The following is an 18,605-nucleotide window of genomic DNA, read 5'->3' as shown; positions in this document are numbered from 1 at the left end:
ATTTCTTCAAGAGATAGATGTTTTTTTAATCACTTCAATAAGATGTCAACAACATACAGAACAAACATAATTGAGCCTAATGGTGTATGCCTAGTAAAGATAAAATACTATTTGGTGCAACTATGAAGGCTAATCTCGATAAAAATTTTGCATTATAGATAGCATTCTTGAGCAGAGAAATAAGATTCTCCCATGACATGTGATTGCTCCATATAAACTACCTCATTAATATCTTCATTGAAGAATACATTACTTGAATCAATTTGAAGCATTGACTATCATTGATTAATGATCTATATGACCTTGATTATAGGGAAAAGAGGTTCAATGAATAATACTATTCTCAAAGAAGAAATTATGAATTTGAAATTGAAATCAAATAAATTCTAGACTATTATTGGTTCATAATTTTTATATTTTTCGATAAAATGTTTGAAATTCATTAAGAGTCTATGACTAATATTTTGAGTAAATAGATCAAAGTGACTCTTGAATAATCATCAAGAATAGTAACAACATAATGGAATCCTAATTGAGTAAGGACAAGACAAAATCTTCAAATGTTTAAGAGACAACTCATTAAAAAATAAGATTACAATGACTAGTGGCACTACAGGAAAAACGCCGATTACCGGCGGTCATATAACCGCCGGTATTATCGGCGGTTTACCAGCGGTGTGGCCGCCGGCGATTACCGGATGCCTAACCGAGGGTTTTGTAACGTTAAGCCGTCGGCAATAGCGACGGTCCTGTAACCGCCGGCTAAACCGCCGGATGTCAATTTTACCGACGGTTTACCGGCGGCGGAGACCGCCGTTGATAAGTGATGCTAATACCGGCGGTCGTGACCGCCGGAAGACCGCTAGTAAATGCTCTAAAATTAACAGGCCCGAGCCTCACATTTCATTTCTATTATTTCCTTCTCTCTCTTCGGACGAGCTCTGCCGTCGCCTCCGCCCGCCTCTCGCTAGATCGAGCATACTGTCTTGCCGCCGACGACCTCTCTCCGACCGCCGACGAACTCTCTCTGACTGCCGACCCCACACCGGCCGCCTATCGCGCGATCAAGCTCTGCTATCTTGCCGCCGTCGATCTCACACCGGCTACCCTAGTTTTTGTGTGAGTTGAAGAAAAACCGGGATTTGAAGGTAATCTCTAATGTTTTTCTGTTATTATGGAAACGACGATACCGGACGGCTAATTGACGCCGCCGGTAATTTCCTTACACCGCCGGTAATATACCGGCGGTTATCCGGTGAAAGCCCGGCGATGCATACCGCCGGTAATACCGTCGGTCAGACCGCCGCGTAACCGTCGGAACTGGTAACGGCGGTGTACCGACGCTGGCCGTCGAGTATTTGAACGCACGACGATCACTGTGACCGCCGGCCCGCTATCGGTAAAGTGTCCGCCGGTTAGTCGTCAGTAAAATAACTGGCGGCTTAACGGCCGGAACACCGCCGGTAAAAAAATATGGTAGCCACCGGCGGTGTTGGCCGCCGGAAAGCCGTTGCCTAATAAAACTGCCGGTAAATGTTTCCTACACCATTTTTACTGGCGGCTTAAGAACCGCCGATAAGCCTCCGGTATATTTGAAAACCGCCGGTTTTACCATATAAGCCGCCAGAAAAAACCGCTGGTTTTTCGCATTTTTCCTGTAGTGTGGTATGAGAAGAAAAAGACATGCAATGTTGTTAAACCAATATATGGGCATGACAATTGAACTTTGAGTAAGGAGAAGAAATTTTTTTGAAGAATTTGGAGGGTGGCCCAACCCACAATACCATTGATGCAAAGTAACATTAAATAAGAGAGCAAAAATTTCGTTGGTTATTATGTAGTAGGTTCCACCAGTTGCAACACCTCCATCAATCTTTAAGTTGAGATCGCAAAAATCACAATGAAAGAAATAAAATACTACGAAATAATTATGAGTTTAATAATATAATAAATATGTGATATAATTATAGAAAATTCTAAAAGCACATAAAATATTTGAAAGAATATATATTTAGAAGGATTTCCAATGCCCTTTATAGCAACAATAGAAGGAGAACCATTAGTAATAATAACATGAGATAGAGAAGAAATGGAGAATAGCTAGAAAATACTTATCATATGCAAAGAGACATCTGAATCTTTGAATCTAAAGTTGAAATGTACTAGTAAAAATAGCTGCAGTGGATTAAAAGAAAGATACAACATGAAAGAATACGATAAACACCTGTTAGTCATTAAGAGATTAAGAAAGTTGGGGAGAAAAATCTGCAATCACTTATTGTAGTAAATGAGTGAAATACCTCCTCTCTCTCTCTTTGTTATGTGATATTAAGAATGTTGTAAATTATGTGCTTGAAGAATCAAAAGGAAAAAGCTTATAGTAGTAATAATAGTTGTAATGAAATCAAAATATATAATAAATAATAAAAAATAAGAAGCTTTGTTATAACATGATTTAGATGTAAAAGCTCAGAAAATTAAGAAATATATAGAGGCCCACATGGAGTCTAAGAAAATAATATGTGATGCAAAAAATTTAGTTTTAAGTGATTTATATAGTAGATTAGATAATAAAAAGAGTGAAAGATATATTTATAAGTGACCAAGCTAAGAGATAAGAGAAGGATCTAATTCAAATAAAGTGTATTTATGATGAATATAAAAAAGTGTTTTTCTTAGAAGAGGATATTCAATATGGGTAGATAATACATTTTGATAAATCTTTCAATGAAGATTGAGAGAATACAATTTAATTTAGTGACCTTGCACCCTAAATGAAAATGCAAATTTTTATTTTTATCATTGTATTAGTAAAATCAAAGTTGGAGAGAGTTTAAGAAAAATAAAGTGTAGAAAAATAGCTAGACATGATATTCCAATAGCTATATGAGAATGCTTAGGAGATCACAGAATTTCTTGGCTTATTAAACTTTTTAATACTATTTTGAAGGCTAAAAAGATGTCAGATGAGTGAAGATAGAGTGTGTTGGCTCCAATTTTTTAAGAATAAAGATGATGATAAGAGTGTGCTAATAAAAGAAGATTAAGTTAATGTGTCATACATTAAAACTATGGGAGTGAGTAATTGAGCATACATTACGAGATGATACTAATGTTTCTCATAATCAGGTTGGATCATGTCGAACAAGTCTATTATGGAAGTTATACATTTTATTAGAGCTTTGATGAAAAAAATATTGAGAGAGTGAGGAAGATTTACATATGATATTTATTGATTTAGAGAAAATATATTATAAAGTTTCAAGAGAAGTGCTCTAGAGAGTTCTAGAAAGGAAGGAGTTAATGATGCTTATACACAAGCCATTAAAAATATGTTAACACGAATTATTACTTGTGTTCTGTTATGCCCTAGAATCTAAATTAGAATAATAGTTATTTTATCTTTAATATAACAACACCCAGAACTATTTATTTTATCTTATCAATAGAAATATCAACAAAAATAATATAGTAATCAAAACATTAATTTATATCAATATTCATTGCTCTAATTATCATGCACAATACTCATGAATCATATAAATACAACACATCATCCAATACTGAATACAAAAGAATAATTAAAATAAAAAAAGTAAAGCCCGCGTAATCATGATTAATCTCACACTTCTGATCATCTACCTTGACCTGAAGTTATTTAAATCATATATAATGAGCTAAAAAACTCAACATGCCACTAAATCCTATAACTAAAATTTAAAGCATGATAAAGCAGCATTATGCATGACATCAATCACTTTATAATAGTAGCAATCATGTAATTAAAAATATGTGAAAAAACAGTAAAACTCACAAGCAGTAGTAATAAAATCTATAAAATAATATAATAGTATGATGTGAAAGCCACTAAAATAGTATAGTCCAGAAATCAGTAAGTTAATGTAAACATGGGTCAAATCAATAAAATAGTCTTCGTAACAATACATTTTAATCAGTAAAAAAGCATATAAACTGGTAGAACCAAAGACTTGATGAAAATCATCGAAACTATATCGATACAGTAAAATCATATAATAGTATGCACATGCTACAGAACTATTCTATTTCGATATTAAATCAATATCATAATCAGTGAATGAGTTAACAATAAGTATTAATGAATTAATATCATTATCAATAATAGTATCATGGGTGACAGTAACAATTAGTATTGTCAGTGACAGTAACAATTAGTATTGTCAGTAACAGTAACAGTAGAACCATACAAATTACAAATTATTTTTGCCATAACATTGATATTGTAGTATTTTAATTAAATAAATTTTTTCATAATTTTTGGGCACATTTGAAAATCCTAAAAAAACTGACACTTTCCGGTACAAGAGGGGATTTTGGGAATGATAGGTGCCAATTTTGTAAACAAATTTCACCAATATTTTTTAAATAAAATAATTTATTTTGTAGATATTTATCTATAACTTTTAAAGCCCTAAATAGATTTATAGGAATTTTATAATGAAAATTAATATTTAGAATTATAGAAGGTATTTTTGCTATTTATTACTGATATATGATATTTAGTGGCTCTGATTATTATTTATATTAAAATATAAAAAAATGATTATTTCAAATTAGATTATGAAGCATCACAACTTATATGGATGATGTCGATGTAATTTTAATTTTAGCTTCTTGTGAAAATGAAAGTACACTCGAACCTTATATATAATTTTGATATGTAAATATAATAATATTGTATATGAATTTGAGATTATTGTATGAGCTCAATATTTATTTTCATTTGAAATGAACTTATCCCCTAGAGGAAACTAAGTCATTTATACATCTTTGAAATATGATTTGATATATTGTTTCCAGTGCCTTTTGAGGCTTTTTATCATGCTAAGGTCTTGATATTAATGATGACATTATCAACCACTTGTTCTCATGGAGTTTGTCTAGTGATAATGTTGTCAACTACTAGATTTTCTTTAAGGCTATCTCATAGGTGAGCCTTTTTGGGGTTATTTGTCAGAGCATTGCTTGATGACATTAATAGGTTGAGAGAAATCCATAAAGGATAGTTAACCTATTCGAGGTTATTTGTCAGAGCATTGCTCGATGATGTTAACCTGTAAGGAAGAAGTTGGAAGATGTTGAATTGAATCCCCATTTGATTGATTATGCCTTGACTAGGAGAGGGCGAATGCCATGTGTATTCTGTATCAAAGTAAAAAAATAATCTATTTTTAGACAGTTGTTGCCTTTTTGAGGTCCAAGTTAAGACATTGCCCAAAGAGTAGAAGTTCAATTATGGATTGTATAAAGCTTATAATTTATTGGAAGTATCATTGCATTTGCTGGAAGATTCCTGAAATATTATCTTAGATGTTGAAACTATTAGAGGAAATTTCTTGGCCTTAGTTGCAGTCAAGGTTTCCCCCTCTGATCAGTCTGCATCTGATTCCTATGAAATTGATGCAATAATGATTAGTGTCAGGACATTGACATAAACGACTTTTTGAAGTTGGAGCAAAAATGACCCGTAGTCAAGAACCACATTTCCACAAATGGCGTCAAACTGTTGTGTGGTAGACAATTTAAGTTTTATATCTTAGCTGTGTACAAAGATTCAACACGAACAATAAAAATAATAGAACCAAAGAATTTTTAATGTGGAAAATCGAGAAAAGAAAAAAACCACAAGGCCTAATCCAATTGCAAAATCCAATATATATTAAGTGATACAAAGATCTTCCATTATTCACTGCTGAATAATAAAAAAAGTACAAAGATCGAATATTTATACCCAACAACAAGGCTTAATCTTCATAGGAGAAATTTTAGAAAGTGTCCATGAACGAACAAATGTATCAAACAATATAGTCAAATCTTGATAGTATTCTGGAGATGACGGTGGTTATCGGTAGTAGTAACTGGTGGTTGTCAACGACAAAACTGGTTGTCGCTGCTGTAACGATGATGAATTGAGAATTATAGAAAGCCCTCCCTTCTCTCCTTTTTTTATTAATATTTTCTAACTTTTTTTCTTCTTTCTTTCACCGTTCCCTCATGTGAAGAATGTGGAGCTATTTATAATCTTTTCGGAGTGGCATGCCTTATAAATTTGTGGGAAATCAAGGGCATTTTGGAAGTGTTAGGATGGATGGTCGATATTGATTTATTTGATCATAGATTGTTGATTGAGCATTTAAATGCCTTTGTGATTTTAGAATTTGATGATCTTGGGCTCGTTGGATTCATCTCGTTGAGCCACTCGATTTGACTATAAGCATGTCATTTGTTTTTGCAATTAATACTTTGATCCTTAGATTTGGGCCCATTTGGATTTGGGTTGGACCGATTTTTCTATCGTTTGGTTCGTCTCGTTGAACTGCTTAATGCTACTATAAATTTGGTGAAATCAAAGCTTAGACGATCATAAATTGAATTTTGACGGGTTCTAATTCAAATATACCTAATGCTAATATAAATTTGTTGAAATCAAAACTTATATGATCATAAATTGAATTTTGATGGGTTCTAATTCAAATATGCCTCGATATTCGTACTAAATCAATATGATTTTTGGTGAAATATCATATTCATTTAATGTAATATTGTCTATAATATTAATGTTATCTTATAAATATTAAAAGTAAACAAAATGTGGCAAATAATATTCATCTTTGTACTTAGATTTGTTTATGTTTTTGTAAGTATAAAATCCCTAAAAGAAGATAGAAGCGGGTGCAGAAGGGACATATCGGCTCCGGCAAGCAAAACAAATATCTGCCTCCTCTGCGAGCTTTGCGTTAGATCCGTTGAAGATCTTAACTGCTCCAGTGGGAAGGAGAGGCAATAAGAAATGGCGGCTTTCGCGAAGCTGGAAGATTCCCCTATGTTCAGGAAACAGGTTTGACTACTTTTTTTTTGATCCGGATGTCACTCTTAACTCCCTTATTTAATGATTACTAATCCTCTGCTGCGATTTTAAGCAGTCGTCGTCAATCCATGAAGAAAACTTCACTCCCATATGGTCGTCACTCACTAATTTAGTAGCGTCAATCTAGATCAGCGCTAGAACAAGCTAGCTGCTCACCTTTTGAATTGCGTGAATCTCGCCATAAAAGGGGAAGTGGAAGAACAGTAGCATAACATAGGAAGAGTCAGATATAAAACTCTGTTTGCTGGACGTTTGATATGTGGACTAAAAATCATAGGAATAAAATGCCTCTTTTTCTCAAGTTATACCTCCGATAGCTATTATATAATAACTCCCTCTTCCGATATTTCTTTTTCTTTCTCTCTGTTGGGGTGGGGGTTGGTTGCTAGCTGGCTGCACCTTAAGCATTTCTTTGATCGCATGGCGGTGGGCGTGAAATTGATGAAGAATTGTAGTTTAAGCAAGCTGTTTGAATTGATCAGTTAGCAGAAAAGGATGCCAATAATTTAGGAGTATCTTTGGTAATTTTTTGAATTTGACCTGAAGTTGCCTAAAATTCATTTAAAGGACAAACAAAAGACAAAAGGAGTATACAACAATGGTTGTTAACTCAACCAACAAACCAATATCAAAGAATGATGACTTCTTTGGAGGTTTTTTCCCCCCCTAAAAAAATGCTCTTGCTTGATCGCTGAAATTGAGGATTGAACATTGCAATGCTTCCTTATATTACAAATTGGTTGTGGAAGACTGTTGTGGACAAAGTTGTTACATGATTAAAGGTTAGGGTGCAGGCATAAACTAACATGTTTATTGACAGATGAAAATTTCCAAAACTAGAACAGAAGTTCGCCACTGAAAGGGATTTTGTTGACACAGTGAAAGTCGTTTCTGCTTTTTGATGAGGATGTACCTTGGTGTATGCTTTTTGTTGATGATATTCTTCTTGTTGATAAGACTAAAGTGGGAGTTGAAGGTAAACTTGAATTATGGAGGTCAATCTTAGAGTCCAAAGGTTTTCGTTTGAGTAGATTTAAAACTGAATATATGGAGTGTAATTTAGTAGCAATAGACCTAGTGAGGGGATTGTGACTTTGGGCGATCAAGTCATTAATTAGAGTATACGTTTTAGATATCTTGGATTTATTGTTCAGAGTGATGGTGAAATGGATGGGAATATTATCCACATAATTCAAGTTGGATGGTTGAAATGGAGGAATGCATCAGACTTATTGTGTGATAGAAAAGTCCCCCTCAAAGTTAAGGGAAAATTCTATAAGATGGTGGTGAGACCTGCAATGCTTTATGGTGCCGAATGTTAGCCATTAAAAGAGAAGCATAATACTAAGTTAAGTGTTGCAGAGATGAGGATGCTTAGGTGGATGAGTGGCTTTACCCTTAGAGATAGATACGAAATGAGCATATACGTGAAAAGGTTGGAGTAGCTCTACTGGAAAATAAGATTAGAGAGAGTCGCCTTATATGGTTTGGTCACATTAAATGGAGGCCTTCCAATGACCCGATTAGGAAAGTTGAGGTTTTAGATTTGTCTTATGTTAAGAGATGTAGAGGTAGACCTAAAAAGACTTTGTTAGAAAGTATTAGAAATGATATTTTTTTATTAGATTTAAATGAGAATTTAACTTTTAATAGGACACAATGGTGAAAAAGAATTCATGTGGCCAACCCCACGTATTGGGTCAAAGGCTTGATGTTGTTGTTGTTGTTGTTGTGAAAGCCGTTTCTTATGATGGATTATTTTATTATATCCCATGAGCAGTCCTAATAATCTTTCTAGGTTTTGCATTAAGCAACCAATAGTGCACACAACTTGTTATTGTCATTCTATTGATATATTGTAATTGTTCGTCTTAGCTAACTGACGATTTGAATGAGCACGGGGATGTTCAAAACTGTAGCATAACAGACAAGTTGGCTTGCATATACACACGAGGATGATCTTTCTTCATTTTTTCTCATATTTTCTCCATAGCTGCGGGCTTTTGAGTTTCTTATCACTAACTTTGGAGGAGGATGGACTAGCCTTCTTGCAACAAGAGGCAAAGGGTTTTGGCATACTCTATTGATTGGTCCATCGTGGTTTTTTCTTAATGCGCATAATGGGGCGGTGGAGCCAAACCGCTTAGAAGTCTTGGATGGACAGGGGCTGACCGCTCTCTTTGGGGTTCAAAGGGCTTGCCCCTAGGATTTAGCAGAGACGGTGGATATTGAAGGAGTCATTCTCATGTGGTTTTCTCACTATTGATCTTTTAGGTAGGTATGCTAATTAGCAAAGCTACTGGCCTCATGACGAAGTCTATGTAAGGTTGGATGTACAGTGTTCCATGGTGGGTGAGTGTAAAAGCTGCCCACTCATACATCGTGTGGTAGTGTGTCACATCTACATGGGAAGATGATGCAAAAGGAATCCTAGGTTAAATGTATTGCAGAATCACAACATATGAAATGAAAAATCCTTGTGAAAACTTCTCACATATCGGAAATAGTTTATCAAATATAATCTATAATATCTTTGATCATATAAATGTAACATATTAGGAAATATATCACCATAACTTCAATTAAGATTATTTATAAGGTATTACAAATATTAGCAAACTGTATCTATCCTCCAAATCTGGGAATATATCTGTGAAGATTTTTTGCATATTATATTGACTTGCAGATATCTTTTTACATTAATTTTCTTTGTTTCCCATTAGATTTTGGAAGAGTTTCATTTGACTCATTGCTTTATTTTCATTCGTGATTGAGTTCCTTATCATGCCTGTAACCATGGAGATAAAAATAGAGGACATCTATCCTTGATTTTGTTGATCCCAAGATTTTTGTCCTTCCTGTCTAACATGTGGTTCTGTTCTCTCTCTTGTTTGGTTTGATTGTTATGAACTTTCCAATTTCAGGGTTGTCTTTTGATTTAGAATATTACATTTCATTATAATCTCCTGATTTATATCGGCTTACTTTGCTCTTCGGTTTAGCAAATGATCTTAATGTTGTCCTATTGTTATTTTTAAATTACTAGATTTTACTTTTTTTAGTATTAAGGGCAAGGATATGAGTTTTTGGAAGCCATATGCGAGCTATGCATGCCCTGTAATCACTTGGTTTGACCATATGTGTCTAGTTTTTGGAAATTCCAAATACTCTTTCTATCTTTTGATTTAAGGCCATGAAATAGAGCATTTTCTTTAGTTTCTTCTTAGAAAATAATCATATTATCCTGCAACTTACACTTTTGGGTTCTTATTTCTTTATAGTGAAACACGATTAGATGAATCCTGGAGTTCTTGAAGACACTTGGAAAAAGGTGTTTGACAGGAGAATACGGAATGATGAATGTCTCTGACTTTTTGTTAGCTCTATCACCTTTTTGATTAAAAAAACTTAGCCATAGTCTGAATGAATTAATGGCATAAGAAATTTATTCAGTCTTGAGTGGTCATTCCTAAAATATGTAGGATCCTTATAGGTATCATTTCTCACCAGACTGTCTTGTTTAGTAAATTAATGCCTCAGTATGTGGAAGCATAGTTTATAGACATGATTTTTTATCCAACAATGCTTGCATGTTTGAAAATTACTTTATATTTTTTGTATGTCACATGCCATGTGAAAGGCCACTCAAGTGTGTAGTCATCACTATATTTCCTATTTATTTTATATTTTTTTGAAAAGATGGGAAGAGATATTATTTTGTTCTATCAATCTATAAGAAGGAAAAGGCAACTTCATAGAAGATTTTAACTTTATGTAAGCACTAAGCAGTTGAAGGCGGTTCTCTAGAATAATGGAAGTCCATATTTATTATTTAGTGAAGGATTTGAAGAAGAGCTTCACTCTAAAGTTGTGTGGGATCTTGAAAACTTCTTATAACTTGTGAGGATTTGAAAGGTTATTTTAATATGCAGTTTATACAATTGATAATGTACTAACTAAAGATTATATTATCATTGAAGATTTTATATTCTTAGTTTGAGGGTTTTCATGGGTGTAATTTGTTATTTTTAGTTAGACATCCTCTCGTAGAAGGGCAATTTCTTTTAAAGATGTGTAGGAGTTTATCGTAGTTTTGGCTTTATGGATGGATTCCCTTTTTTTTTTTTTGGTAGGAAAATGCTACTTTGTGCTTAAATGAGATGTGGCCAAATGGTGTTAAATCATGCAAAAGTCCGATTGTTCCATCTTCCAAGGTCTACCAGTGGACCTAATGTTGAATAGTTAGAGGAGTTGAGGTGACCATGGCTTATTTGTGGGTTTTGTTATTTTCTTGGACTTAATAGTTTAATAACGGTAAGTGCCTCATCTAAAGTGAAACCCAAAGACCAAGAGTGGAAACATGTCAAGGCGACTTGTTGCGGTATACTTTGACTAATGAAGGAATTTTTTTCCAATCAAAAGATCCATGTAGCTCAATGAACTCAAACTAGTGGTTATTTAGGAATTGTGGAATGCAAAGATTGATTCATGTTTGGTTTAGGGACAGATTTTGGACAAGACCATTTAGTTTAGAGCAGTTTATGTGGCTCTCATTGCTTCAGGCTAAAAATTTGATCATTTTGGTTGCATTGATATGTCATTGGTTATTTTTTGAACCTTGTTCTATTTTATAATTGGGCACTCTTGACTTATTTTGAGTGGAAAGGCTAAGCGATGATACTTCGAGTAGCCATTGGTATTATTCTTTGGGGATTTTTCTTCGGAGGTTGCGAAGTTGACTTTATTTCATATTAAGCCCATATGATTTGGCCTAACTATCTTTATTTTATGTGATGCATTTTCAAGATTTATAACATTTTGATTCTTTAAGAAGAGGACAATTGAAGGTAACAATACATGCATTGGAATAATACTTGGCTACTTTTATAACCAAGGGAAAGTGTCCTTACAAAATGTGGAGTCTAGGAATGTGGTTCAAATTATTTAATGAATCACGATGAACCATAGTGATCCAAGGCCACATGACATGATACAAAACACATCACTGTGACTCACTTGGTGATGTAACACAATATGGGTTTGTCATGTGGTTTGAAAGAGTTTGATACAACTTATAGTAGTTTAGATCACTTTCACTATCATGTGCTATTCTTTAATTGTTTCACTTGTTAAGTTCCCTTGTATTTTTGTCCAAATTTTGTCAACAATGAAATGTTTTTGGCCATGCTTATTTGAAATTTTAACAACACTTCTACATAGCCACTTGAAGGAGTCATATTTGCTGGGTATGGCGGTGCTATTGAGGGTAACCTTTGACAAGTTTGTGCCTCCCTGGATCAAGAAAGTTGATTGTGTGGTGATATGATAAATCTAAACTATGCAAGGAGTCAAAGATCATGTGAACTGATGATTGACATTATTTAGGGTAGGACTATAGGCCTTTCGATCCTATGCCAAAAAAATTAAGTATAGGTGGCAACATCTAGCCTTATTTGTGGGGATTGAGGAGGAATTTCTAGAAACTTGTTGCTAGTGGCGCTCGGGTGGCCATGAGAAAAATGTGGAAGTAGAGCAAAGCTTGTTTTTGTAAATCTTAGGATGGTGTTTCTGCTGTTGTGACATTTCCCAGATGGTGCTTCAACACAATCTTTCTCTAAGTTCCCTCAATCCTTCATGATTGGAGGTAGTCATAGGGGGAGGTAAGTTTGGCTTCTTTTGCATTTAAGAATGAGAAAATGGTCCTTGGACTATTTGTATGAGTCCATTTTGGTCCAAAACTATAAATGTGTTCAATTTAGTTTATTGATTACTCAAATATGATCCATAATAGTCCATTTGTTGCATTATTTTGGATTAGATTTAAAGAGCAAAAGGACTATTTTGGATCATATTTGAGGGTGAAGGGACTAATTTATTCCACGCTCTTATTTTGCAAGTCTCCATTCATTGTTGGTGCTTTGGCCATAGTAATGAATTTTTTATTCAAGTTGGTAAGTTATGAAGTTTTTTTTTTTTTTGGGGGGGGGTGCTATTGAGGGTAACTTTTGATATTTGTTATGGTGGTGCTATTGAGGGTAACTTTTGATATTTGTTATGGTGGTGCTATTGAGGGTAACTTTTGATATTTGTGTCTCATTGCATAAGAAAGGTGGTTATGTGGTGACATAATAAATCTAAGCTATGTAAGGATTCAAAGATTCATGTGAATTGATGATTGGCTTTATTGAAGGTATGACTAGGGGCCTCGAGCCCTTGCTTAAAAAAATTGAGTATAAGTGACAACATCAAGCTATATTTGTGGGGATTGAGGAGGAATTCCTAGAAACCAATTGCTTGTGGTGCTAGGGTGGCCATGAAAAAATGTGCAAGTAGAGCAAAGCTTGTTGTCGTAAACCTTAGGATAGAGTTTTTGCTATTGTGGTGTTTTCCGGATAGTGCTCCAACATAGTTTCCTCTAAGTTTCCTCAATCCTTAATGATTGAGGTAGTCATTGGGGAAGGTAAGGTTCACTAAAATGGTCTCGGGACTATTTGTATGGGTCCATTTTAGTCTGAAACTATAAATGTGTTGAATTTAGATCATCAGATGGTGCCTGCTCATTTTTGTGGCTGGGATAGGTGATTTGCCAGGCTTGTTCGAGGTTATGCATGAGCAAACTTGAGTTTTTGTTTTGCATGGGCACATAGTTACATGTTGACATTATGCTTTGAGTATAAGGGATAATATCTTTGGCCTTTTTGTTCGATATGAAAAGACAGACTGAAATTTCTCTCTTGCGACCACCAGTCCTATGATTTCAACATTGTCTTAGTTTCAGGATTGCAATTGGGTCAGTTGATCCGGAGCAGTGATTGAATCCTATGCCATGGCATTTATGGACGCTAACAGGCTGTCAAATATTTAATTGCTTGAATATCTCGTTCTTTAGCATGTGACAACAGGGATTTTGCCAATTTAACCTTTGCTGGAACGCACCTTATTGTCTGTTGCAGCATCAGCCTTCGACTATTTGATTTCATGCTTGTTGAATTCATCTGCTGGGTTAGAATATGGTCGTGACATAACTGGTAGCTATGTTTAAATATATTAAAAAACTATAATAATTTCTATTATTTGTCTTCTTCTAGCCACGGGTTTTCGTTTAAATCTAATTCTACATAATCTAGATACTTATTTCAGATTGTTGTCGTCATTTTCTTTTTTGGAAATTTGATCATTATTAATTGATGTGGTGGGATAATTTATTGCTAGCTTGTTATTATTGTATTCTTTGACTACAACTAAAATAGTCTTCTTTGGTTAAGATCTTTTCATTAGAACAAGAAGCCGATGAGTTAAAAGAGCGCTGCCAAAGGCTTCAAAAGGGATGCAAGAGATTTATGTAAGTATGTTTCTTTTATTTTAGTCCAAATGAATCTTGTTAGAGATGATCTCAGGTTGTTGGGATAAGTAAGGTCTATGTTGTTGCTGCTGCTGATGCTCATTATGTGCCAAAAAGTACCTTCTTCAGCAAGTTTCTTCGTTCACATGTAGGACATTAAGCAGTTAGCAAGGTTTCCACCTCATTAATCTCTTGATTTCTAGCAAAAAAATGGATATCTATTGTAAACCTTTAGACACTGCCTGCCTTTACCCAATCTGCCGTATTCCCCTTTTTTTAAAGTAGAAATGTTTATGCACTCTGGACTTCATAATTCTATTATTTTTAGGGTATCTGTGCCTTGCGTTTTTTCAGGGCATTGATTTACATTTTGAAATATTCATGTGTGTGTTGAGCTAGACATATCAATGAACATCTAGTAGGCGAATGCAAAAAAGTTGAAGATTAATTTTCTTTCTATTCGTAAAATTATTCATGATATATTTGAGGCTGCTATTCTGCTATTTTGTTCATTTTTTACAGGAATTCAATTGGACAAGCATTTGATGCAGATTTCACCTTCGCAGAGTCATTAGAAGCTTTTGGTGCTGGGCAGGACGATCCTACTAGTGTTGCTATTGGAGGTTAATCAAATTAGATTGTTTTTTCAGTATTACATATCATTCCTAATTCTAAATTATGAGGATTCCAAAGCAAATTATTGAATCGACTGATTAAATTCAGCTATGTTATTTCTGCATATTTTTATCATAATTGTTAAATTCAGAGAATTGGAGAGGAAAAGACTTAATTTTATCATACAACTATCCTAGTTATAGATCCATGCAAGATATCTTAATAAAGAAATAAATAATTATAGAATAATGCATACTTGTCTTAATATAATCCTTCCTAAATTAGCTACCCAAATATGAAAAGAGATTGACATGATCTAGGTGAGCCTCCCATGGTTCCCCATTTTGGCCCTAAGTCAAGAGGTAAGGAGCAATTGTTATTTAACAGGTGAGCCTCCCACATATCCCCATGCTGGCCGTGGGATCAATGGCCAAGGGACAACTGGGATTTAACACTCCCCCTCAAGTTGAGGAATACATATTTTTCATTCATAGCTTAGTAATTAATCCTAGAAAGGTAGAGTTATCAAGTTCCTTGGTTCACTATAGAGTCCTTCATTTGGTCAAAGCTTTGAGAGGAATTAGCTTCAAATATTATTGTGATAAAAGATAGCAATGAAGGCTAACTCAATTAAGCTTGCAAGGTGCAGGGCCCTCAAGATACCGAAAATGACAAAGCATGAAAAGTGTATTAATTATCCATTGTGTTTGTTTCCCTCTCGGTTCTCAAGGTAAGGCCGACAATGAAGGCACAATAGTTAAAAAGGAAAAAAAAAATATTTTTAGGTTGCGACAAGCTTCAAGGACAAGAGAAAAAAAACACGTCTCAAGTGACTCAACACTCGGCATACAAATCTCCTCCTTCCCAAGTCGTTTGACTCCACTTGAACAAATTCATGTTCGATCGGCCTATACAGGTGCACTCAAGGCCTCTGATCTCTCTGGTCTGATCGTATGAGGGAGTACAAGTCTTGCACTCTTGCATGTCCCTACCCTCGCATGAGAGGAAACTCTCGGCTCTTTTTAGACACACGTAGGAGGAGGTTCTGCGCTCGCTTCTACTTTCTTGACTTTGGATGTCGCACGCAAGAGGAGTCCTCCCGTTCGATCTCTTTTCGATCTTGGTTGCACGAAGGTCCTCAAAATTTCGACAATGAAAGCTGGTGGTGGGAACCTGTATTCCTCATTATTCTGACAATGAAGGCCGGTAGAGGGACAAATATTCCTAAGAATTCCGACAATGAAGGTCGGTAGTTGGAACCTGTATTCCTCAAAATTCCTTAGAATTTTGTCTCTGATACCATGTTAAATCATAGAATTGGAGAGGGAAAGACTTAATTTTATTATATAACTATCCCTATTTATAGATCTTTACAAGATATCTTAATAAATAAACAAATAATTACAAAATAATGCATAATTTTCCTGATATAATCCTTTCTAAATCAGCGATCTAATTATGAAAGGAGATCAGCATGATTCAGGTGAGCCTCCCATGGATCCCCAATCCCCATGTTGGTCATAAGATCAAGAGGTAAGGAACGACTGGTATTTAACAGGTGAGCATCTTATGAATCCCCATGTTGGCCATGGGATTAAGGGCCAAGGGACAACTGAGATTTAATAATAATTGTTATAGTCACTAGTTCAATTAATTCAAGAATGCCAGCTTTTGTTATCTCTTCTTGCCCTCATCATAATTATTATGGATAGTTGAACGTGTACATTAGGTTGTTATATGGTTGACTAGAGCTGAAAGCTTTTGTACTATTATTATGCTTTTTTCCTCTAAGGCATCATCTATGATGCATTTTTCTTAATTTTTAATTATTTCAAGTAACTGGGTCCATTGTAATTGCTAATGATTCAAGTGCTCTTGCTCTGAGGAATGTGTTTTCTTGCAAAATTATCTACCGTGTATCCTTGTAAGATGCATCTGAAAGCATATGATAAAGTTCCAAGAGAAGTGCTATGGAGAGTTCTAAAAAAGAAAGGGATTAATATTGCTTATATTCAAGTCATTAGGGATATATATGTTGGAGATGTTATTTGTGTTCAAACACAAGGTGGTTTGACCAAGTATTTTTTAATTTCAGTTGTATTACATCAAGGTTCAGCCTTAAGCCCATATCTTTTTGTTTTATTCATGGATGTTCTTACTAGAGATTTGCAAGAGGATGCTCCATGGTGTATGCTTTTTGCTGAAGATATTCTTCTTGTTGATAAGGCTAAAAGAGGGAGTTGAAGTAAACTTGAATTATGGAGGTCAACCTTAGAGTCAAAAGGTTTTCGTTTGAGTAGATCTAAAATAAAATACATGGAGTGTAATTTTAGTAGTAATATATCTAGTGGGGGTTTGTAACTTTGACTATCAAGTCATTTATAAGAGTACACATTTTAGATATCTTGGGTCTATTGTTCAGAGTGATGGTGAAATAGATGAGGATATTATTAGTAGAATTCAAGTTGGATGGATGAAATGGAGGAATGCATCGGGCTTGTTGTGTGATAGAAAAGTATCATTCAAACTTAATGGAAAATTCTATAAGATGGTGGTTACACCTGTAATGCTTTATGGCGCAGAATGTTGTTCATTAAAAGAGAAGCATAATATTAAGTTAAGTGTTGCAGAGATGAGGATGCTCAAGTGGATGAGTGACTTTACTCTTAGAGACAAGATACAAATGAGCATAGAAGTGAAAAGGTTGGAGTAGCTCAAGTTGCAGATAAAATTAGAGAGAGTCGCGTTAGATGGTTTGGTCTCATAAAACGGCGGCCTTCCGATGACCTGTTAGGAGAGTAGATGTATTAGATTTAATCTATCTTACGAAAGGTAGAGGTAGACCTAAAAAGACTTGATTAGAAAATATTAAAAATGACCTTTTTTTATTAGATCTAAATGAGAATTTGACTCGTAACTGGACACAATGGAGAAATAAGATTCATGTAGCCAACCCCACGTAGTGGGATAAAAGCTTGATGTTGTTGTTTTTGTTGTTGTAGTACAACTGATCCCCTCAATTAGATTCTCTAAAAAAATAATATAAATAAAGAAACCAAATAATCATGCTAATTAATTTGTGTGCATAACCTATAAAAGAAAAATAGGCTGACCACATAATGCAAGTTTCCAACTTATAAATATTTCAAGTTTAATTTCTTTTTCTGATATTTTGTAATTTTTGGTATAAATCAAACTCTAAAGCTTGCATTTGATCTTCTTATGCAGGGCCTGTTATGTCTAAGTTTACCACTGCATTCAGGGAACTTGGCACTTACAAAGAACTTCTTCGGTCTCAGGTAACTTAAAGTGCAATTCTTTCTTGTTCTCATTTTGTTATTATGAACCATGTATTATATGAAGTACTGGACTTCATTATGACTATTTTACTAGTTATGAACTTGTTTTAAATTTCAATGATATCTTTTCATGTAGATAATGAACTGCTATTTTTGTAATAATAATGCATTGCTAGAGATGACTTCACTTGAGTGGACGAAACCTTAAGTTATAGTTTCACAGGTAAAAGGATGAAAGTTTAAGAACAAAAAAAAAATACTCATCAGGATCAAGTGAGTAGAAAATTAATCTATCCATAATATCACAACACAAATACTGTACTCCAATTAGAGGATTATATCCTTGCATTAAATGTTCGAAAGCATACACAATATTCATTTTTTCAAAATGCAAAGCTTTGTTAAATAAACTGCAAATAATATTTTACCTATTCAAAATCTT

At 34.4% G+C, this 18,605-nt stretch overlaps 1 protein-coding gene across 1 annotated transcript in view; it reads left to right on the top strand.

Annotated features, from left to right (window-relative positions):
- Nucleotides 1–6,684: 6,684 nt before the first annotated feature.
- The window catches only part of LOC110097037 (ADP-ribosylation factor GTPase-activating protein AGD2), a 46,814-nt gene continuing 34,893 nt past the window's right edge, over nt 6,685–18,605 (top strand). Inside the window, exons 1-4 of the mRNA XM_020823246.2 lie at nt 6,685–6,877; nt 14,173–14,249; nt 14,772–14,872; nt 18,093–18,163. Of these exons, the coding sequence (XP_020678905.1) occupies nt 6,830–6,877; nt 14,173–14,249; nt 14,772–14,872; nt 18,093–18,163 (297 nt within the window). The 5' untranslated portion in view covers nt 6,685–6,829. The remainder of the gene's footprint in view (nt 6,878–14,172; nt 14,250–14,771; nt 14,873–18,092; nt 18,164–18,605) is intronic.

The sequence above is a fragment of the Dendrobium catenatum genome, unplaced genomic scaffold (assembly GCF_001605985.2).
Source record: "Dendrobium catenatum unplaced genomic scaffold, ASM160598v2 fragScaff_scaffold_760, whole genome shotgun sequence".
NCBI lineage: Eukaryota > Viridiplantae > Streptophyta > Magnoliopsida > Asparagales > Orchidaceae > Dendrobium > Dendrobium catenatum.
The sequence above is the reverse complement of the archived record's forward strand: the minus strand, read 5'-3'. Positions and strand labels throughout refer to the sequence as shown.